The sequence below is a fragment of the Pantherophis guttatus genome, chromosome 3 (genome assembly GCF_059756535.1).
Source record: "Pantherophis guttatus breed Tessera chromosome 3, ASM5975653v1, whole genome shotgun sequence".
Taxonomy (NCBI): Eukaryota; Metazoa; Chordata; class Lepidosauria; order Squamata; family Colubridae; genus Pantherophis; species Pantherophis guttatus.
In genome coordinates, this window is record NC_142065.1 from 179,776,507 (window position 1) to 179,801,583 (window position 25,077).

The 25,077-nt window shown below is 33.0% G+C and overlaps 1 protein-coding gene across 15 annotated transcripts in view; it reads right to left on the minus strand.

The window, feature by feature from the left end:
• Positions 1–19,027, minus strand: part of EYA1 (EYA transcriptional coactivator and phosphatase 1) — an 81,380-nt gene extending 62,353 nt beyond the window's left edge. For 7 of the 15 annotated variants that reach the window (XM_087890676.1, XM_087890674.1, XM_034429958.3 and 4 more), the window contains exons 1-4: positions 18,044–19,027; positions 13,146–13,195; positions 11,570–11,697; positions 10,032–10,094 (exon numbers count right to left, since the gene is read on the minus strand). In XM_087890676.1, the coding sequence (XP_087746802.1) occupies positions 10,032–10,094; positions 11,570–11,693 (187 nt within the window). In that variant the 5' untranslated portion in view covers positions 11,694–11,697; positions 13,146–13,195; positions 18,044–19,027. The remainder of the gene's footprint in view (positions 1–10,031; positions 10,095–11,569; positions 11,698–13,145; positions 13,196–18,043) is intronic. The other 8 variants (XM_087890680.1, XM_087890678.1, XM_034429961.3 and 5 more) reach the window with 5 other exon arrangements.
• Between the last annotated feature and the right edge of the window lie 6,050 nt (positions 19,028–25,077).

Here is a 25,077-nt window from a genome sequence, read left to right on the forward strand (position 1 = left end):
ATAGGGAGGACCTGGCACACTTGTGTGCATTCTGCATGCAGAGGTGCGTACATTCGTCAGACTGTTGGGCCCAGTTCCCTAATGTTCATGAGCAGCCTAGCCAATCCTTGACTTCACTGTAGCTCCAGCACCCTACATTCCTTGTTTAGATGAACCAAGATGAAGTCGATAATGGCAATTAAATACAGTCTAGAAATTCTCCATGACCCAGTGTCAAAAGGAGGTCACACACAAACATTTCTATTCTATTCTATTCTTTATTCCTGTTTTAAAGTTCTTCTCCTAACTGTAGTGTAGTTTCTATTGTGACAAGACAAGCTCATTTATTTAGTTATTAAAACTAAAATACATTAAAAAACAGATGTTGTCATTATCTTACATTAAAAGTTGTTGCCTATATAAAGAAAATATACAAAAAAGCCAATTGGATAGTTAACACAGGATGTGTTATCAATGTGAAAATCAGTATAAAGATAAGAATTTATAAAGATGCCTTTTTTAAAGAGAAAAGCTGTAGCTACTTTCTCTGTACATAAATAGTGTTAACTATAGTTATCTTTCTCTCCTTTTTGAGTTACTAAAGTATATATTGTACTTTCTCTTAGAATGAAATCTCCTATTTCTACTGACTGGTTAGAAAACGTTTTATTCAATCCTGAGGAATTGTTTTTATAGCTTTATTGATTGTCAAGGACCCAAATACTTATGGGAACTGACAAACAAAGCCAATCTCCATAAGAATTTAACTTATTTAGAACAGTTTTCCTCCATCACATTGCATGATATGATAAAAGTTCTTTTATAGGCTTCAAGCACCTATAAAATATTAAACAATTTGCACTGTTTTTGTTAGTATATAATGTAGAAGAAACAGTAGTTACTTTATTTCTACAAATGCCAAACTGAGCTAAGAAAGTGAAGAGAACAGAATATAACACTTTACTTTGTAAGATATGAAGCTGGGCTTTTCTATATTCAACTTTTCCTGCTATTAAGGAAAGCCTTAACCACCAAACATCATGAAGGCAAATGGAAAAAAATCAAATTCAATTAAACAAACACAATATACATGTATACATTATTGCTTTTTAGATTGTTTGGCATACACAAGCATTAAGAAACAGATGCAAAATTATTTTGCTGCACATAACAATTGCTGCAATTAAAAATGTATGATACAGGAGTAAGAGCTTGTAAGAATTTTCTATAAAGTTTGGCAGCAAAATGACATATTCTGAAAGCAGTCTCAAGAGTGAAAACAGAAAGATATTGTAAGTTGTTTCAACATGCATTCTTTATTCTAAAGAAAAATATGCTTTGGAATGCAGCAAATGTGTACAAAAACCACTTGTACCACATTTTAAAAACTCCACTATTTGAGCAAATGGAAACCTTATTCAATCACTGCAGGAATTTTGCCTAGCTTTGACTATATTTTTCCTATATTGCCAATTATTCCCCTTTCCAAATCTAACATGATCTTACAATATTATATAATATTATATTATAATCTTAATTTTATCCCTTTTATCCTGATCTTGTTACAACGGTTACTACATCACACACTTACAAACACACACACAAACAAACATTTGATAAAGATCAAACGATGCTATATGCTAATTATATATTCAACAGTTTTCTTAAGCAAACAGGACCTAAATCAGACTAGGGAGAGAACAAATACACTGCAGACATAATTTTCTCCAGAATAAGATACTTTAATACAAAATAAAATGCTCCCTTCTCCAGAACAAACTGTCAGGCATAATTTCTGCTTGTTTTTAAGATACATGTGTGGGCCTAATCTAAATCTAGACTATCATATACAAGAGGTGCATAAAAATGGAAGTCAAATAAAGATTGGGCACATGCTACATAATAATGTAACACATAGTTAAGCACCAAGATAGCAACCAGATGTCTTTAAAGCAGGTGTGTGGGTGAGTTCTATATGTAGCCTCCTAAAAAGTTATAACTTGCAAGTTATTTTATGAAAAAAGAAAACTGTATCCCAAGGCACATCTGTTGCATTTATTTCATAATACAGAATTCTGTAAATTTAGTAAAATATATAGAATTTGTTTTGGAATTATACACACTTACAAAATGTACAGCTACCGTCTTTTGAGTGCCAATATGTAATGTAATGTAATGTAATGTAATGTAATGTAATGTAATGTAATGTAATGACAAAATTACATTACCTTCCTTCCTTCCTTCCTTCCTTCCTTCCTTCCTACCTACCTACCTACCTACCTACCTACCTACCTACCTACCTACCTACCTATGCCTGTATTCTTTCCTTCCCTCCTCCCAATATTAACAAATTTACTTATAGAAACACAGCAAATAACGAAGAACCAGGCAAGCAAAATTAGCTGTTTAAGAGTTGAATGAGTAAAAAATCATGTAATTATCATGAAGTTAACAAATGAGTATTGCAAAATAGCACATATAGTGCCAACAGCAATGTTTTCTGATGCATATGTTACATTTTTGTTTATTTTCTCTTTCTTATAAAGTTAAAAAGAAATGAAGTTCTTACATATAATTGTCGAATTCATACCTAAAAACATCTTTGATTAGTAATTTTCTCAGAACATTCATTTTGAAAAAAGTGTACTGATTACAAAGTAATCTCTACAAAAAACATCAGAATAATAAAAGGAACAGTTTTGAGCCATAAATAGAAAGGTAGCATTTAAATAAATAAATAAAAGGTCTAGAATAAAAATACAATTAATAAAAGGAGACTTAAAAATTGATTTGCACCAATTTCAGATTTTACTTTAAACAGATTATAATTTTATAATTATATAAAATAAATTATAATTATATCAAATAAATTTTAATATAAAATTAAAAGTTAAAACCCTTAATCCTTTTAAATACATGACCCTCTCTTTATAAAATATACAAAATGTTTTATAGAGAAAAAAGTTAATTTAGTTGAAAGTTGATTAAGTCTAAATATTTAACTTTATTATTTGCCATTTATTTTATTTATTTTTATAAAAATATTCAATATTTATGATTTTGTCAAATAAAAAACATGGATTTATTTTTAATCCAGTCTGTATAAAACTGACAAGCTCTTATTTAAAATATTCTGACACATAGTCAGACAATAATCTAATACTTTCAATAGATTCTCATACTTCTGCCATGAAAATATTAATTTTAGGGACTATATAATGCTTTATATATTATATGAGAAATATTATGGTCCCCAAATTCCTTTCAGGTTTGGATTTTGATCAGTTTTGGTAAACCTTTGTAGTATTTTTAAAATAATTAATTGAATTAAATATTATGGAGGGAATTTGCCCTTACATAGAATTTATCTTCACTTTGGAGCTGATCAAAAGATTAAAATATGGAATATACAGCTTTCTATCATTCAAGCAGTGCATTTAATGCATATATAAATCCTCAATCAAAATTAAAAGCAAAAAAAAAAGAGAAAGAGATCTCATCCCCATCCCCATGCCCTATAGTGTTGTCCTCTGGGAATTGTAATAGTACCTTGGAAGAATCACTTCACTGTTGCTATTTTTAATATCTTCTTGTCTGTATGTAAAATAGTTGGTACTGGAAAGATATTTTGTTCATTCTTCCCATTGTTAGTGGTTAATGTTTTAAATAAATAGGGAAAGAGACTAAAGCAAAGGTTTACTGATCAAAAACTGATCAAAATCCAAACCTGAAAGGAATTTAAAACTAATAAACTTTAAAATTCTATGAATATAGCAGTGTTAGCCAGAAGGAAGATAGAACAGTTAACCGAAAGTCTTGGGATAGATGCTTTTATGGCCAGTATTGGATATTCATAAGGATTAGCATCAACTATATTTGAACAGAAACAGAATTTTATAACCACAGCAATAAAAACTATTTAATCAAGATTTGGATTACAATATGAGGGAAGAGGAAATTAACCCTTTAATTATGCTGTAACTATATGTGTGCATGTACACACAAAAATAGAGGATTTAAATAGTATTTAAAAATAAGTTGTGGTGGCATGGTATCTTGATGAGCAGATTGTATGCCTAATTGTCTATTAATATGACATGTGAAAGTCATCAAAATAAGTAAATTATATTTTTAAATTTAAGATCAATCCAAAACAATGTATAATGGAGTACCATGTGTAACCCCACCAGATGACTCTTCATAAAAAGTATTGAATGTATCCAGATTGAAATATATAGATTGTTATGATGTCTGTTTCACTATGTAAATATCACATTTATTTTGTTTTGGTGACACTATTTTTTTTCCTGTTTCAGACTGAATTATTCATCACTTAATCTAACAGATAAGAGCAAATATTTATTTAATCCATTTAATTTGTCAAATTTAGAATGTTGTTATATTTTAATATATAGAAAACAAAATCTGTGAATATTCATAAAAATAAGGATTTTTGATGGAATTACCTGAAGCTTAGTGAAGCTGAAAAATTCAGTCAGATTTGAAATCAGAGAGCCAGGGAGAACTGCAGTTCTTGCTTTTACCATTAGACAGCTATACGAAGTCTAAAACTCTAGCAGAATTTTTTCAATGCTATCATAATCCTAAATAACATTTTTATTAATGGTAAAAGCAAAAGAATATGGTATCATAGACATTTATTACTTTTATTAAAGAAAAGGGTCTTTCATCATTTTAAAAAGTAACATATCTGACATGGACCATCTCAAGTTATTTATCTGCTATATACTAAATGCATTGCTGCGAATTATTAAACAAGATTTCAATAATTTCAGAAGAGTGATAAAAACAAGGCTCTAGTATCAGTATTTTATCATTCTGTAAGAGTTTTAAATTAAGGAGCAGATTTAAAGCAGATGGGTTTAACTTCCAGAAGAAACAGGTCTGTAAGTAGGCAATACCTATTGTAAATAGGCAACATTTTTCCCTGTCAAAACCTATGAATCCTGGCAGACAACTGTCACTGAATCATATTAGATATGTAAGTGAATCTATATATTTATATTTCCTCCCTCCCTCCCTCCCTCCCTTGAAAAGATCTAAAGAAATGTTTCCAAAGTTTCTTTTGGTTTACTTCTAGGGCTGTGATGGCGAACCTATGGCACGCATGCCACAGGTGGCACGCAGAGCCATATCTGTGGGCACACGAGCCATTGCCCTAGCTCAGCTCCAGCGCGCATACTCGCACTGGCCAGCTGATTTTTGTCTGGCCCCACCCATGCTGCCCCTCTCCTCCCAGGTGTCTCCATGTGGCCCGTTTTGGATGCCAGGTAAGTACAGGGCTCACACGGAGGCTCTGGGAGGCCATTTTTGCCCTCCCCAGGCTCCAAGAAAGCCTCTGGAACCTGGGGAGGGTGAAAAACAGGCCTACCAGGCCCACTGGTAACCTTTTTGCTGTCACGGGCCAAAAGTGAGGGGAGCACGGGGGGGGCAGGGCACGGGGGTATTGAATTATGGGTGAGGGCACGCACGTGCGTGACCCCCTCAGTGCTCCCTCCACTTTTGGCACACAATGGCAAAAAGGTTAGCCATCCCTGTTCTAGGGCATTAAGTATACCTTAAACTATAGCATTTTATTATATTTCAGCAGTTAGGTTCTTGAATGACACACCTCATTTTAACATTACTTGACTTGTGCAGGGCAAAGGCGATGTTGTATTTTCACACAGATGTACAAGATATTTGAATGATACATCCAAGAATAACATTCCAATGTTGGCAAAATGTGGACAATGGAACTGGTAGGACAGTACAAATACATAAAATATATCAAACAGTGTAATATGGTAGTTAAGGTGTTAGATTTCAAGGACTGAGACACAGGTCATCCTAGTCATTGAAGCTCATTGGGTGATTTGAGGTCATTCAGTCTCACTTTCAACCCAATCTCCTTCATAGGATTATCATAATTAGGATAAAATAAAGGATTATTTCCATGTACCGTATGTAATTCTGAACTTCCAGAGAAAATGTACCCCCAGCAAGCAATAGCAATTTGTTACAAACCAGAAAGACTCCAAATGGATACTAAGCCTTGAGATTTGGACTCAAATTCAAAATACTCAGTAAAACCTGGATATTGGTTTCATCAGTCAACATTATTTATGTTAAAACTGTATATTCAAACTCTTATAACTCAGTAATATCTGTTACATGCATATTTATAGTTTTGTTTATAATCATCATCTATAAATCATAATCATCTATATTCATTTCTTATTTTTCCATTTGCCTCTATTTTCCCCTTCAACAGCCTCTCATGCATGATCCATCAAAAGTTTCAGATATAATAAATATTCTTTATTTTATTTTATTAATAAAAATTCAGATATTCTTTATAATGATATGAAGTTACTGGTTACAGCTTGCTAGCACATCTAACACTCTGTAAATTATTTTTTTCTTTCATAAATTAATAAATAAATATATAAGTGTAACCAATTTTCAAAAAAAAGTCACATTCAGCAATTTTGGTTTGGTCTATTATTAGAAAATCTGTATACTTTATTGTATACTGTATTGTTTGCATTTTATTTAAGGATATAATTTTGAAAAGCTTTGTTGATGGTTGAATTGCCACAATGTCATTAGTACTGTATTCATCTGTAAATAATTCACAGCTGCAACTTATTTTCTATGAATTCTTTTATAAAACTGTTATAGCAGAGTAAAAATGTAATAAATTAGGTAGACTTTTATTTATCCATTAATTATCAAGGTGATTTAATTATTGATATGAATAATTGTAATTTTAATTTCAGCAAATGGTTCAAATAGACAATTGGAAACAAGAAGAGATAATAAATATATCCATATTTAGAAAAACTAACTTCAAAAGCCTACCTTCATCAATAAATAAAACAAATATCAATATTCCAATTTCTAAAATATGCAACGAAGTACAGTCCCATGTACCTTTAGCTAAGAATTCAAGATGCATTTCTTGCTTATAATAAAACTGTTTATCCAGGTTCAAAGTGGACCATAATAGCTTAAAGTTAACATACACTTTAAATAATTATTGCTAATGTTTAATAGCAGAATACTTCGGTATTCAATATAAGAAAGATGAAAAATGCAAAAAATAATAACAACAATAACTGCAATACATTTTTTGCCCACTTCCAATTGAACTATAGGCCTTCTAGGCAATTCTCACTTTGCGAGTGTTTTGGAAAATAGAGTGAACTGGTGTTTCATCTGCAGAAACTGCCCATATGGCCTTTATAACCTTATCCAATAAGCTTAAACCAGAATGTTATTGTTCTAAAACTGCTACTTTTCTCCACTAACATATTTCTTACCAAAAGGCTGTTTCTGCGTAACCATTCATTACATCTTTTCTCCACAAAAAAAATCACCTACGCATGCACATTATATATTTTTGGACTGAAGTCCCAAATCACCTAGTTGTTCTGGATAATTTGCCCTAAAGCAAAATCCCTCTTTTAAAATTGGCTCCTCTGTAAACAGCACTTGTTGCTGAAAAGAATCCATAATGCTAGACTTTTGTACTTGCCCTATAAAAGATATCTACTTCCAGTGTTAGATGGTGTATGGTATTTCTAAGAACAATGCTATGTAAGCAGGTGCACAATAAAAAGAATAATACCAATGCTATGGTGCAATTGCAACATTTAAATCACTAAATATTACAACTGATACAATACCATATGCAATCATCATTTTTGTTACAGTAATCCAAAATCAGTATCTAATGTAACTAGTTAACTTCAATATTATAATCATTTTAAATCTTTACTATGAACAAGTTTGCCTTTGAAGAAAATTGATACGCTCTAGAGAGGGTAAAAGAAATCTTTAGTGTGCTTCTCCTTTCATAACAGTGCTGTGATCCTCAAATGCTTTTACATTATAAATTCAGACTCAAAATGCAGGATGCATAATTCCCACTGTACTTAGGATAACCTGACATTCATATCTCTCATACCAACTGCTACACTGAAACTCTAACTATTTAAATAGTTAAAGTTTTCTATACCAATCATAGTATCACACTGTATATAGAAAATTGCTCTTGAATAATTTTATTTCTTGTGAGGAATCTAAGTACCTCTGCCAACTTTTAATTAAGCTTTAGTTTTCTACAGTACATTTTACCTTGGGAAAATATATGAGAAGGAAAAAATAGACACTCTTAAAAAATATACAAGTAATAAACCAAAGTTCTAAATCTAAATAAAGGAGAGTAGATCTGATGTACAATAAATTCTCAGTGATTAAAGTATGAATGAGTTTAAATTACTTCATCTTAAAACTTACAAATATATAAATGCATAAAATAATGTCTCAAACATAAGTAATACTGAAGCAATTTATGTCAAGTCCTATCAATTTGATCTTGACTTTCTTCTGAATAAACATATTTATGCACAGGTTAAGAAAATGTTCTCTGTATGTTGCCATATGACCAGTGGTGGGTTGCTCCTGGTTTGGTCCGGTTCTATAGAACTGGTAATAGTTCTATAGAACTACTCCGCCAACCCGCCACAATGTCATCATGGCTAATCTGTGCATGCGCAGAAGCTTCTACGCATGCGCATAAGCACGCGCTCCCGCTGCGGACCGATAGTAAAGGTAAGTGGAACCCACCCCTGCATATGACATCCAGATACTATGATTTACTCTAAAGTCCTATGCACAAATGAGTCTGATTGAGCCCTGTGAGTTTATTCCCAAGGCAGTATATACTATATATTGTAGCCTCAGTTTCCTAAGAATGTTACAGGAATAAATTGGACTATAACAAATTTTTTTTTTCCACCTAACTCATAATACCTTGGTATAAAAAGGATAACAGAAAATAATATATTGCAGTACATTTGAAAGGATTGAAAGAATACAGGGCAGTGATGGGTTGCTATCGGTTTGCCCCAGTTTGGGCAAACCAGTAGTAGCGGTGGCGGAAGGCTCCGCCCATCCCCGCGGACATCATCAAATACTCTCTGCGTATGCACAGAAGCGTCGCACAAGCGAACCAGTAGCAAAGGTAAATGAAACCCACCACTGATACAGGGTTGAAACAGAGCAGTTTCATATTCCTCTATTATATCACTTAAAGCACTTTGGATTGTATAAAATTCAAATATATTCAACAGCAATATAATTTTGCTTTGAGATCAGTTTTATAACATGCAAAAAAGTCCCTATAGAAACACAAATTTCTTTCTTCCATATACTGTAACATTATTGTATTTCTATTAAGACATTATACAAATTATTTACTTTTCATTAACTAGCAATGACCTGATTATTCAATCAGTCTTCTTATTTTATCTATAGCACAATGCAAACATTTTAGCTAACTCTTGAAAGCTAAGTATGGTTGGATCAAACTTGTACTTGGATGGGACACCACCAAGAATGCACAAGACTATAGGCAGAGAATATTGGAAGAAATATTGTGGAAAAAAGGAATGGAAAACCATTTGAATTTGTGTGGATAAGAAAAACTAGAGAGATATAGTAATCAAGAGTTGAATTTGTGTCAAGGAACACTTTACCTTTATTATTTTTCATGTAAACTAAATAGGTTTAACCCTATTTATTTAACCCTAACCCCTTACATTATAAATTCACATGAAGCATGGAAGAACAAAATATGGACTGCATTTCCACAAATGCTTTGTTAAAATCCAACATTATTATTTAAAAATGAATATAATCTGTCTGTCTTAAAAAACTGAGTATCCTCCAAATTCTTGTCAAAATAATCGAAGTAAAGTAAGAGGGAAAAGGAAAGGAAACTCCTCTTAACAAATATCGAATTCATTTTAAGGAGATAAAGCAACTCTCACTCTATCCCACTGTGTGTTTTTCTATATAGGCACACATGAAAATCCTGTAGCAATCAATGAAGTTTACTTCAAGTACGTGTACATAGTACTGTGAATTAATTACCTTTCAAAAAAGTTAACTAACACCACTAACAAACAAGAGTCAGAATCTTACAACTTTGCAAATCTTAAAATGCATGCTAGCAATTTTGCATTCATCTTGGCTACACAAACCTGCAGTGGTCTGAGTATTAACATTTAACAACCAGTCTGCAGTGCTGAGCAGAGTCATGTCACCTAAAGGGAAATTGCAAAGAAAATAAAACACTAGTAGTTTTTCCATATATGTCACAGAATTACATGTATATAATATCCATCAGAAAAGTTTTATTTCTTTTAAATTGGTAAGGCATTTTAAGTTCTGTTCCTTCTCTAAATTATTTGGAATTGTTGCATTAAAATAATTTTAACTTAACATCCTGATAGGTTTGTTTAGAAAGAAGAGTTACCCTTGTGGGTTTAATTAGTTAAAGTTGTTAACTCCAGAATAAAATAGTTATCATCATACTTATACTCATCATACATATACCTATACAATATATACCAAACCAAAAGATTTAAAATAGCGCCACCTCTCCCATTTTAGATGTCCTTCTATGTATCTCCAAGTAATTTTTAATTAAAACTGAGAGTAAAGATGGTTGGGAGAAGGGGATGACAATGGTCAGTGGATGGGTTCTATCCACTATTCTATTCCATCTATTCTATTAAAGGAATGCAGTATTATGTACAAGTGAAACAAAACCTTTTTTCTTTTAATATAGTAAACTTTCTTATAAAAAAGTTAAATTTTCCTATTACTTTTTTTTAATATTTCAAAGGAAATTGTTAATTTATCCTACACAGCATATTGTATGTGTGGTTTCCCTAAAATATTGCTGTGCTAATAGCCTTATTCAATGCATATTGGAACGCTAACAAGTCCTTTACATTTGCATCTCCTATAGCACCATGTGCTTATGCATTTTAACATATTAAATTGCTATTTTGCACATTTTCATACTAAATAATATTTTAAATATATACCTAAACTAGAGATAGCAACAGAGTATCCGTATTACTTTCTTTATATATCACAATATTTCATTTAGTGGCAAATTAACCAGGTAAATGAACATGCAAGATTAAAAAAAATCCTGAAACATTACCAACAGCAAACTTCAAAATATCTATAAATAAACTACTAATTATAATTGGTTCCTAGCACCACCTTATATTCATTAAAATGTATACAATAACAGAATTTATTTAGTTAAGCATTCTTGCATATCTACTAGAGAAGTCTGGTTTCCAAGATGCTAAACCTGAAAGTCATGATAGTAACTTTCAGATGCCAAAACAAAGCTGCTACTTAAAATCAGCAAACAAACAAACAGCTAGATGAAAAGGTTAATCATCCCTAGCCTTTATGCAGAGAACTGGAGAAACATTCCACCATATATTCTCCACTTTCATTCAAATAGTAAACCCCAAATGTAACGGGTAAGGCCTAATCCAAAATTTCATGTTTGCAAATTAATGAAGTTTTTACTGTGTTTTCCCGAAAATAAGACCCTGTCTTACATTTTTTTTTTGAACCCTGAAATAAGCTCTTGGCCTTATTGCTATGCACTCAAAAGCCTGATTGGACTTACTATTAGGTGATGTCTTATTTTGGGAAAACAGGGTATATATATATATAAAATAGGCAACATACACGATCAGAAACTAACCTTCTGTGCCATTGGGTGTCATGGAATTATTATTTAGGTGAGAATTATCAAGTTTTGGACCATTAGGAGACTCACTGCCAGCACTCAGACGGCTATGTGGGCTGGCTAAATCCTGCATTTCCATAGACCTAAAGAAAGAAAGAAAGAAAGAAATGTAACTATAGAAAAACAGTTCAAGACTTTTCACAGGCTATGTCTACAATTAATTTTTCTACCTCAAACACATAATCTCATTTCTGTAAGTGCAAATCTACATATATTTATAGCTTTGGAAAGTCTGTGAGAAATAAAATCCAATGGATCTTATTCCCAGGTAAGGAGTTTTGCACCTTTCCATACACAATGCATTAATGTCTAATTAGAACCTTAACATAGCAAAAACAAGTTACTTCTTATAATATATCCATATATTTGTATAAATTATTGTGTCAGAGACAATAAAAGCACATTAAAAATTAACACTGCTTGCTTGCATATAATTTACCACCCAATTGAAATTTAATGGGCCTCCAAACCAAAGAAAACACTTGAAGCAATCGTTGAACCTACAGTCGACTGACAAGGAATGAGATATTCCTGATGTATGTGTTTACTCTAGCAAACTACTTAATTGTTCCTCTGTTTCTATTGAAACAAATGCAGCATTAAAATATTATTATGTCTCTTCTCGTGTTTGTTTTGTGGATTACATAAAGTGTGCCCCACTGAAAAGGGATAAGACCAATGCACAATGAATGGTTCTAGCATTAATATACCTTAGCACTTTGCGGTACTTGAACTGTCACTTAAAGAAAATAAAAACTGAGCTAAGTACAAAATTGCCAATGTTTTCTCTTTAGTAAAATACTGGCATTCTTACATATACCAGTTTTTATAATAAATTTCCATTTGTGCTTTGTATAATAAATATGTTAGGGCAATAGTCAAAACACATATTCTGAAATAAAAATGATTTTTGAATAAAGAGATAGCGCTAAAATACTTTATTCATTTTTACAATATGAAAACATCATTGGTATCAATTCTAGACTTTCCAAAATGCTAATAAACTTACTAGTTTGGATTTTCAAATTTGCTTGGAGGATTTTTTTTGTAAAATACTATCTGAAATTATACTTACAGGTAGACAAAGTTCAATAAGCAACTAAATTGAATCTTTCCAGACTTACCTCATATTCTGTCAAACCCATGCAAAGAAGCATATTTTTCAAAATTCATTATAATGTATTTAGTTTTCAATACTGATGACTACTTTCTTGTAATAAATTATTTTGACAATGGCTCTGTTTATCAAATCTATATTTAAAAATGAACTAGTTTTCCAACTTATATACAAGGCTCTGTATCACTGTGATTAAAAAATTCCAAGCAACAGAATATTTTTCTAATTCAGAAAAGTATTTTTTAAAATAATCATTTCAGAATATTTAAAGTATTTTCCAAAGAGTGAAAACATTTCTCCAGTTTAAATTTAAGAAACAAATCTCATTTGTATATGTGTCACTTGAAGTAAACAAACACAACTTCATTCTAAGCTTTTCTTTCCATAGAGAAGCGACTTTCACTTTAACCTTACCTGCGAAAGGATGAAGCAGCAACATCTGAACTGACTTGGGATTTTTACACCTGCAAACCAGGGACACAAACAGAAATCTATGTTATGCTATGTTCATGTCAGGTCTTAATCTAACTAAACAAAGAAATCTTCCTGGGGATCATAATGCTCTTTTTTAACCAAAGAGGAGGGGGACAGTACTTCAGTGAAAGACATATTGTCTTTAAATTGAAGCTTCAACTGTTGTTTCCTCCAGCAGGTCTATCCCCCTCCTGCCCATGTCATGGGGAAGGCAGCCAAATGACGGGATAGTGATTCATCACTTGTCTATGACAGCTGCACACTGCATTACCCCTCCCCCAATCAACATGTAAAGCTGTCTTCCTAGAGTAGTTTAGGAAGAAGTGCCTAGGTAAGGAACCTATTAACAGAGCAAGCAATTTTAAGGAAAGACGCTCTAACACTCCAACACCCTCTAAAGATCTATCAGCCAGCTTTTATTATCACTAACCGAAATATATCTCCCTCCCACTCTTTAACTCTTTACAGTCTTTTATGCCTAGCAAGTTAATTTTTATCTTTTCTCCCAATTTATGTTTTAAACTTCAGACTCCAGATAATTTAAAAAAATTTCAAGTCAGTGCTAAGCATGTAAAGTACAGCTATGTTATACTTCTATAAATCAACTGTGAAGTTTCTTCATGTCTAACTGGGCCAGAGATTCTGTAGCCTTCGATCTGTGCCCTCCTCTACTAATTTAAATTAAGCTAAAAATAACCATACATGCCTCAGAAAAAATGAACTTAATGCAGTCTTTTAAAATATGAATCCCACATACAAAAATGGTATTGCTAAATAAGCTACTATATGTTCTCAATGAGTATTATCCTTCAAGACAATTAACTTTTTGTTTTAAAAAAATCAGAATCTTTTCAGACTTATATAATGTAGAATAGCTTTTAAATTTCAAAATAACCTGTAAATAATCTGTATTTAAGAACAGACTTGACAGAAAATGTGTTTCTAAAGAGCAGGTGATATACGTATCTCAGGTGAAGATCCATCGCTAGCATAAAAGTACAAACAAAACTTCTCCAGCTATGGCATATATTATCTTAAAAAATCTGAATTCAGGATTCCACCCAACCTGAACTGACATTTCCTAGATGATCACAGAACAAAGACAAGAGAGATGAGGCATTTTAAGTGCCATAAAAGTTATCTAAGCAAATCTCACTTATGTGTTTGTAGTTTTTGTTATTTTTAATCTTAGACAGAATTACTACTTTAGAAAGCACACACCACTCCTATAATCAGCCAGACAACATATAATGTTACACATAAGGGCAAAAAGCATGCTGTAACAGACATAGAACTACAATATTTTTCTTGTGTTGTTTTAAAATGCCGCATAGTGTATTTTTAAGAGACCATAAAAAGCTAATTCAAACTATCAAGTGTATGTTTGCAACAACTAAACCATATTCTTTTAAGATTTTTTAAAAAGACGTTAAGTGTTAAATGGAAACATTTTACTCTAATACTCAAAACTGCGCCTTTAGGATATGTTCCCTCACGCTTCTTGAATACACTTTGAATAAATTATAGATGGAAAAGTAGACTATTAAAACTATCTGTTCTTAAGTATACAGATATTGTAGTATTTTAAACTAACTGCTATAATATGTATTTATATTTTATATTATTTGTATTATATTTAATATATATAATATAATGTGCTAATCATGTACAATAATACAATATCTGTGTCTTTTGTATGCTAGAATTACATATGATACCATATATAATACAAATATTTGCTTATCTTTTAATATTATAGAGGCTGTGAGAGTTCATTTGGAAGACCTTCATTTTTGTGTTATACTTCAGTTGCAATCCTTTCCCTATTAAGGATTATTTAAGCCATGTGTTATTCATTATACTATTTAAAAATAATTCTTTAATCAAAATAACTTTAAAACTACTAATCTCCTATTAGATTGGTCAAATGAATCCACATAGTGGTACAGGAAAAATAAATCTACACTCAAGAATGCAAATGCAAGCAACAATTAGACACAGATGTTGGTGACATTAGTTATAATTTACAAAATACTATACTTCATATGTTTTTGGAGGACTATGGGGGATGCAAAATTATACTATACTGAGTAATTACAGTATGATGACCAATTTACAGAGAATAACACATTGATGAATGATACTTATTAGTACTTTAATTAATATACATCTACTGAAGCTTAAAATTTTACTCAGAAAGTGTAAACTGCTCAAAATCATAGCTTTACTACTCAAATCATTCCATACAGCAGAAGTTTGTAGCAATAATTAGAATCAACTGAAGAATTGATGCACTAAAAATGGAAGATAGGATTATTGCAATATGCAAAAATCAAGTTATGAAATCAGATCAATAAGTTTTAAAAAGACAAAATCTGGAACTTCTTTGCCATATAATCATTACATGATAAAAAAGAAAACTGCTTTTTAATTCTTCCTAAAAACATGAAATTTTAGTAAAATTACAGTGACAATTAGGATGGTGAGAATAGACTCATGAAGCTCTGTAAAGTTTACTTGTGAGCAGGCCTGCATAAAAGTGCACAGTTAAATATCTTTACAAATAATACCAAATTGTGCCCATCTTATAAAATCTTTTCAGTTGGTCTTTTTTTCCTAATTAACTTCATAATTCTTCACAGATGTAGGTTTTGTTGATATTCAATTTGTCTCTCTCATTTTGTTAAACCTCACATACTACTCCAACAATCCAATGAATAGCCACATTAAATCTGTTAATACCATGCTCTTCAACCCCAGAAATTATTTCCAGAAGGCAAACTTGCTTTAAGAGTTCATCAAACAGAACTTAAGGTACACATTTTATCACATTTTCCCTACCACAGAGCTCAGGATGCAGAAGAAAATTCATGACTTTTGCACTGTTTATTATACTTTGGTAAATTACAAATCAAAAGCATCTGACAGAAAATCATGTATGAAGCCAGAAATTTAATAATGTTCCGTGAAAAGTAAACTGTAAATGGGAAGGGTTTCTAAATCTCAGCAGCACAGAGCAAGTAAAGTGAAGGTACTTGTCTAAATGATTAGTTTTCCAGACTTTTAAAAAAATTGCTAGAAGCAATTCTTATAAAAAGAAATTTATAATTTAAAAGGAATTTCTCTGAAGTAAAAATACTCTAAAGTTTATATTTGAATTAATAAATTATATTCAGCCAGTTATAATCTAACCCCTCCGAGAGTTTTTAGTTACTTTTTTCAACCCCCCTTTAAAAAAAAAAGTTGACTTATAAGAGTCACAAATGTTGACGGTTTCAAACATAGAGTTACTTAAAAATTACTTTATAATGCATGTATCAAAAGTGCATGAATTATTAAAACTAGTTTTAACTAGCATTGGATCTTTACCCAACTGATATTGGCATTACTAATGAAATATATTGACATATGATTCAAATATAAAACTAAAGACTAGGTCGTCTTAAATAGACATGGAAGTCAAAATAAAATATTTTGATTTGTACAAAATGGATCTTTCTTTTGATAAATATATATACAATCTCTGCTCTTGAATCAGGGATCTTTTTTAATTCTATGAATAATCCCAAAAACATCAACAACAAGCCATTCTTCCATTTTTTCTCCATGATTTGGAATCATGTACTTCCCTGCTGTATTTATGAAAAATGAAACAATGGCTTGTTTTATAAATCTGTCACTGTGCAGGGATTCAGCTTCCAAAAGTATAAGACAGGTCATTTAAAGGGACTGCTACAACCCAAATAGTAAGATTTGAATAATACATACATTTGTTTTAAACAAATGTGACATGGATTAACAAAACTATAGTCCTTTCAGAAAAACAAGAAAAAAATGAGCAATGAGATTGGGTATGCTTTAAAGAAAAATATAAATATAAATAAAACACTCTACTTTCTAGAAATCTATTCTTAAAATTTGTCAGTTTAACTTTTCTTTTGCAGAAAAATATATTTAGCTGGTTTAAATATTAATAAAATTCTGAATTCAGATTTTATCATTTACCTTGTAAAGTGCACTTACATTGTTATCTGAGGCTAATTTAACATGATTATGGTTTGGCTGTTTTAAACATCTGGTGGCATTTATAAAATAGGTCAAAAATGAAACTTACATTTTTTATGAATGATGAAATTCAGAAGCTTCATATAAATACAGTGGTGTATTAATGCTAGTTAATTGTAAGCATTTAGTTTCCAGAAATACCAAAGGTTTTACATTATAATTATGTCAGGTAGCTTGATAAAGTCATCCTTTAATGCTCAGCAATTTTTCCAGGATTTCCTCCTTCAGAGTAAGCTGTCAACATTTCTGCCACACATCCTTCTTCCAAATTTATTTTCTTTCCTTCTGAATTGTCTTTCACCAATTCAAGGATCTTTTTTTAAATCGCTCATCACTGGGTTATTTATTTTCAGTGACCCGCGAACACTTGAGAAAACTAAACAGTCCATATCAACCAAATTTAACACAATAAACACTTTAAAAGCACAGAACATATGACTTGAAAGACATCTACATAAAGAGGAAGCTCAGCCAAATTTCACTGCAAAAAATTTTTGTGACGTATATTAGGTATTAACAGGGATGGGGGGGGGAGAGAAGAAACGTGCATATGATCCCTCGGTGGGGGATCATTTAGTTGCTTGGAAAACTTGTTTTTGCAACATAGGGCATTCTTGCGGGTGACTTCCTTATAAAACTTCAGCCGAGCCAAAAAAAGTGTGTGTGTGTGTGTGTGTGTGTGTGTGTGGAGGGGGGGCGGTTTCTCACCGTTTTACAAGAAGGGACAGTTGTCAAATCCATGCAGTTTTCGAAACAGACAGGTTTGTACTTACAGCGAACGGCTTTGCAGCATCCACCCGAGTTAGGGACTCCCTTCACGTGAACCAACCAGTGTTGCTCACATCGTTTTATTCTTTAAAAGCTCAACAGCCTGTGCTGATTGAAACAACAACAACAACAACAAAACAAACCAGGAACCCCCCGACCCCACTCCAAGCGCAGCCTAGAAGCGCCGCTCGCTCTGGAGGACAATTTCGCGTTTAGGGCGAGGAGCGGAGCGAGGGTGACTTCTGCTGCCGCCGCCGCCGCCGCCGCGGGCTGTGCTTGCCAAGCGTCTGTGTGAGGCAAAAGGAGAGAGAGTGAGGTGGTGGCGGCGGCGGCGGGAGGGGCGGGGACGGGGGGGCCTTCGGGTCTCCAGAGCGAAATTGAAAACAGCCAACGAGGACTTTCCCAGGAAGGCTTAAAGTCGGAAGTGGCACTGAGGGGTCCGTCTGCAGCAGCACCCAGTTCCCAAATCGGCGCGCGCCTAAGTTCCCGCTCAAATCCTCTCTCAGCAAACCAAGGCGCTCTCTCGCTCTTCGGCTTCTCCGCAAACGCGGCCGCAGATACGATCGCTGAAGAGCAGACAAAGGAACAGCCGAAGCCTCGTCGGCGCTCGCTCGTTGCCTCTACCTTGGCCCAGGCTTGGAGGTCTGCCCCAATCTAGCCCGGAGGCTTTTCCGCCTTCCTCTCTCACCCCCTCCCCCCCCACCTCCCCAACAACACACCCTCCTTGCGACTCGTCCCCTTTTGTTTATTCCTAATGCAAACCACAGCTTAGTCTTATTGGTTTGAACATGCGAACAATCGAAGTCAGCCTTGGGCTGGCTCGTCGGAGGCCACCTTTGCTGGCAAGCAATTTTGGTATGCAAATGAAGGATCCCGCGGCATGTGCATAAACAGCTGTGGGTGGTGATGGTGGTGGGGGAAGAGATGCAGCTGAGCGCGCCCTGTCAAGAAGCGGGCCGACGGGCTGGCTTTCTGCTGCGGCGCTACCCGAGCCACGTAGAGCTTCGCAGAGCGGGCGGCGCGGAAAAGCTCCCTCTGCACCTTCCGAGCGGGCTAGTCCGGCGTCGGGTTCCTTAGCCGGGAGCAAAGCTGGGGGATGGGAGAGGTGCGGATGGACTTAAAAGCCTTGGCCCGATCCCCAAAGCAGGCGACCAAGAACGGCGTTCGCGGCACTCTCCAGATCTGCTTTAAGTACAGCTAAAGAAGGCGATCCAGCAATACCAACTCCCGCGTCTGCACTTGTTTGGATGCGTATCGGATTTTTGTTCCTGGTTGTTCCTTAAAGAAGCAAAAATACGAAAGAGAACAAGAAGGTTAAACGCTAAACTAAACCCCTCACCCGTGCCAACCTCCAGCAATTTGACAGAATAACCAGCAACCTTTCAAGTGTTTATAATGTAGGGATTAAAACGATGGTGGGCAAAAAAATAATAATAATCCAAAATACTTGGATTCAATCTTTTTTTGGGGGTGGTGGTGGAAGTAATTCTGCATTATCCTTATTTCTACTCATTTTTTTCCTGCACAACGACTCTTAATATTTGTTTATATAGTTGCCTTTGCGTATGTTAAATATTAACGTTGAATGGGAATACTTTAGAGACAATTTTTAAAGCTAATTCTTAGATAAGATGACTATTTAAAATCCAGATAGCTAATATATGTTGCTTTGAGCAATTTAACCAATCTGAGAACACACACCCATTTCTAAATTAATACTGGTCCAGTTCCAGTACAAATAATGTACTATCAAAGATAGTAAGATTGTTTGTTAAAACATGTTAAAATATCTGTAAAAACTCTTTTTGAATGAAGGGTATAGTTGTGCCTGAATGTATTGCAACACGAAGTAATATGAGTACACAGTTGAATATTGGAATACTGTACAAAGTTAGCTTCAAATAATATTTGTTATAAATAAAAACTTATAACCTCAACATACTTTACAAAAATATTGTGCAATGTCCAGCTTACATATTTTCAGAAAAAAATACATTGGGTAAACTTTCCACAAGGGAAGGAAATTGTGCCATGACAGCCTTGAACAGAATCTGGTTGCTTAGTGAAGGAAAAGAATCATGATAGACACTTCCATATATGGAAGGTTAAGGTCAAAATCCACATATGTCTGCTAGGTCTGCCTCTGTAGCATGACACATATATTCACAAAATATCCCCTCTTTTAATTCTTACGTTCAAAGTGGAATTTGTAATGTTATATTAATCTGCATTGCCAATAAAATCATATGCAATATTTTAATTTCATTGAAACACTTTACTAAGGTAAAATACTTTTGGGATGACAGAATGCTCCTTATTTTGGGAGTTCTTTTCATAAGTAATTTATTTAACTAATTTGTAGTAATATATAAAGTAATGTCTTATCTCTCAAGGATATGGTTAATACAAAATTTTATTGGAAAAAGTGGTTTTATATTTATTTTGAAATACACAATGATTTTTTTTCTAAAAGGCAAGAAAAGAGAATACAAGGCAGTATGGCAAACACTGGACTTGAAGTAACCACACGTTTTAACAGTGCAGCCCTATTCTGACCAATTCAGTTTACTGAGAGTTATACCCAAGAAAGTGAGTTTAAGACTGAAACCAAATTCTTTTAGAAGATATTTTAAAATGTTATCTTACCAATGACAATACAATATTAGTTAGACATTTTGCATTTTTCAGTGTTACAAATCAATAGTAATTTTATGTACTCTGTATTTAAATCATGTCTATTCATATATGATTAATGATTAACATATAAGCTATTTCAAATAAGACAGGTGCATATGAATCTGGGAATAATGATCTGCTTTTGATTTGCATTATTGAGTAAAATCATGATGTATACTTATTATATTCTTGACTACAACTAACATGCTGCTAAGCAATTATATTTCTGTGCTAGCAAATATTTAACAAAGTGTTAAATTTGGTAGTAGCATCAGAACATGTGTTTTATGCTAACATTTGTTTTAATACAGTGCTTTTCAGCACCTGTAGGCTTTTTAGCCACCTATATTATCATTATCTGAGGGAAACAGAATTTTGAGTATTTGATTTCATCTTGTCTTCATAGTAGATGAAGCTCTTGTGCTTAGTGGCTTTTTATAATTTGACTGTGTATTCTTTTGTGGGAGGAGTGTTAACTATTACTTCTCATTGATTTTCCTCCTCTTTGTCACTGAATATCCAATCCACACTCTCAAATTATAGTACTTATGCATAACATATTTGGTAGTAAATTCTACTGAAATCAATGAGGGTGACTTAATGTATTTAAAATCAGGGTATCATACTTCAGTGAACTTCTTTGACCACTAAAACAGTTGAACCACACTTAAGTGCTTTAGTTTATGAACTTGCATAGGCCCACTGTAGTTATTCTGAATATGTTTAAACAGTTGCTTTCTCCCCAGGACAATGCAGAATGCCATAAAACAATAATAAAGGGTACATTTTATTTGCTTTCAAGGATGGTATACTTCCATTCAAATGTTTTGGGAAAGTTTACACTATCTTTTTTGAGTAAATCAGCAAGTATCACTAAGATACAGCACAAGAAAATGCTATTAAAAATTCAGAAGTCGTTCTATGCTGCTGGACTAAACCAAAAGCTTTTTGTTTGCTTGATAGTACTGTAAATATCATAAGGGGACAATGCAGCCTGGTCTCTAGGGTAACTTCTGGAGATGAAGAGAGAATGGTCTGTCTGGTATTCTTCCCAATCTGCGTATGGCATATTCGGATATAGATCTCTGCCTATGATGTCCAAAGCCAAACAATCTGGAATCTCTTACATTTCAAATATTGAAACAAAGGGCAAAGATGGTTAGCATAAGGCAACTTCAGATAATATCTTGCTATCTTTGATTTTTTAAAATAGCAATTTACTTCATAAGTAACTTTAATACTGAATGGGAATAATTTGCTGGGATGCAGATGTTGCACTAACAATACTGTACATATATGAAAATATTATGGGATATATTATGGCATGGCCTACAATATTTATATTGTGAACACACAAAGAATATTAGAAGAAGTATTAAGAGGTACTTTTTTTCTCTCCTTAAAATAGAAGTTCATATAAAAGCTAGTTTTGGCACATTCAAGAATTGACAGTACTGTATTCAATGAAATATTTTTGAACAGCTGTCCCTAGTGATATATCACAAAACTGCTTCTGAAATGCTGTGAAGTTTCAAAACATGATGCTTCTGGAGATATATGGAACTGACATACTGCCAGTACCCTCAAGCAGATGCAGTACTTGGAAGTTCTGATAAAAATGTATACCAGATCAAATCTGAAGATAATGATTAAGAAAATTATTTTAATTTCAGAGTTATTTCAATTCTATTGGATTCTAAAGTTACCTATATTGATCCAGCAATTCTTTTTAGGCATAGTAGCACAAATATGCTACTTTATCGATACATTTATTTTTTAAAAAGCTTAATTGCTTCAAGTGATAGTTTTAAGAGGAGATACAGGTATATGCCTTGAGTAAACAAGTAGACAAATTTAGAGAAGGACAAATCTGCTATTTCTGTTTTCTAACTTTTAAAAATCTCAAGTTCCATTTACTCCAGTTATGAAGAAATGCATAAATTTCAGGAGGGTGTTATTCAGACCACTCAATTTAAATGATATTACTCATATATTCTGGCCAAATTCAACAGATATTATTGTTAACCACACGTGATGTTGTAAAAAGCATCTGAACCCCAAATTTTAAGAGATAAAAGTATTTTCTTTCATTCCCACTAGATTTTATTGTACTCTCAAGCTCTTTCTACTGTTTTTAATACAAATAACGAAATAATTTAATGAATGTTTATAAAGAAAAAAAATGAACCAATTGCAAATCTTACTCATATCTTTGCAGACTGAAGATCCTTCCAAAGACCGCAAGTCCTTATGGTTATAGTTACTTCTAGAACAGGAATCAGGACACAAATTCTTTAGTTAGATAGATAGATAGATAGATAGATAGATAGATAGATAGATGGATGGATGGATGGATGGATGGATGGATGGATGGATGGATGGATGGATGGATGGATGATAGACAGACAGACAGACAGACAGATTTATTGATTGATTAGTTATATTTTTTCTTTCTTTCTCTTCAAAGTACTTTCAGAATGGCTTGCTTTCAATTAAAAAATAACATCATTCAATCAGGAAAAAAATATGAATAACAAGCCACCAACAAACTTACCCAGTATAAATATGATACTGATAGGATGGATCCACATATATCATTTAGATCTCATTCCTGACACTTTTTAAGCATCCCAAACTTATCATAGTTCTTTCTTACCTGCACCTATAGTTACTATTAGGATAAATTTGACAGTAATGACTTCTTTGCTTGTTTTGAGGAAAAATTGATGAGATTGTGTTTGTTTAATAAAACTTGCAGAACTAAAAAGTGCCTGACATGTTGAATTATATTTTCATAATTATATTTCTAACCCTAACCTTTGAAACTGAAAAAGCCACTACTTTTGTCATTGTGGTTCTATAACATCATGTTACATTAAAGTCATACCCTATTGGAGTTTATAGGCGATGCAAGTGTAATTCAATTTTATCTATCAAGAACTTTTAAAATATAAATTGTTTCCAAAACAACATGTTTCAGTTACACTGATATGTAACAAATAGTAAAATAAGATTTAGAACTTCTAGCTGTTAAAATTAGTTTCTTTTTCATGCATAATTCCTCTGAGGTTTAAAACATATGAAACAAGCAGTTCGACACTTTATTGCCCAGAAGGTCAAGATAAAATAGTACAGGAACTTTATAAGTTTTCTGCAAAACATTGTGCACAAAGATTTATAGGGAAAAAAATGTACTCCCTAAACTAAGAGAACAGAATATCATGGTCATTTGCCAGATAGATTGTCAATAATTCATTTTAATAAAACACTCAACACAGACAATACTAATTTTTCATGACTGATCATAATTATTATGGGTATATATTTAATTGACAACAACCAAATTATAACTGAGACAGTTCATGGACTTTTATGAAAAAGACAAAAGATTAGCATCCACGTGATTAGCATCCTGAAGTCTTTTAAAATATTCCAAAAGAAAAATAAAAAACATATTTCATCTTTAATAGGGTATGGTACAGCTAGCAGTGGATGAGATCTTATGAAATCTAAGAACATTTAAAATAGATCTCAGCTACTGATTTCAGTGAGAAAGATAAAGCAAGTCCTTAATTGTCATTGCAGCTAAAAAGAATGTAAAACCTTTAATTCCATTTACTATTTATTATTTATTAGGTTTACATCCAACCTTTTTCTCTATGAACTCAGTACTATTTCCTCCATATATTTTTTGTCACAATAGTAACTTTGTAAATGCATTTGGCAGTGATTTGGCTAAGAATAATTGGCCATGGCACAAAATAAGCTGCCATGGTTGAGCTGGACTTTTATGAGGCCTTCTCTTTCTTACTTCAATCCCCTAATAATATTCATTGATTAATTATGTGACATCAAGTAGTAATTTTTGAGTCCTAGACACAAATAGATTTTTTTCCATGGCAATCTATTCCTAATCTGTTCTTTTAGGCTTTCCAATGGTGTATTTATTGCTACTGTAACTGAGTCTGTCCACCCTGCTGCTGGTCATTCTCTTCTGCTCCTTCGACCTTTCCCAGTTAGGAGAGCTTTTCCAGAGAGCTAGGTCTTTGCATAACATGTCTGAATATATATTCATTCAAAAGGGCTGCCAGTTATTTCAACGCCATCATCTTATATGATTCACCCCACCTATTGTCTCCATCTGTATTTCTACAATGTGTTATTGTATAAAATAAGATATGTCCTTTGTTTTCTTTTCAATGCATTAAACAATTTTCCATATTTCATTATCTGCAAGCATTGTATCCACATTAGTTGCCCAAGCATGGCATTGTGTGAGAGCATGACAGGCCCAAAGCCACTCAGGTGGCTTTCATACCTAAAATGGGACTAATTCACATTTTCCTGGTTTCTAGCCTGGTCC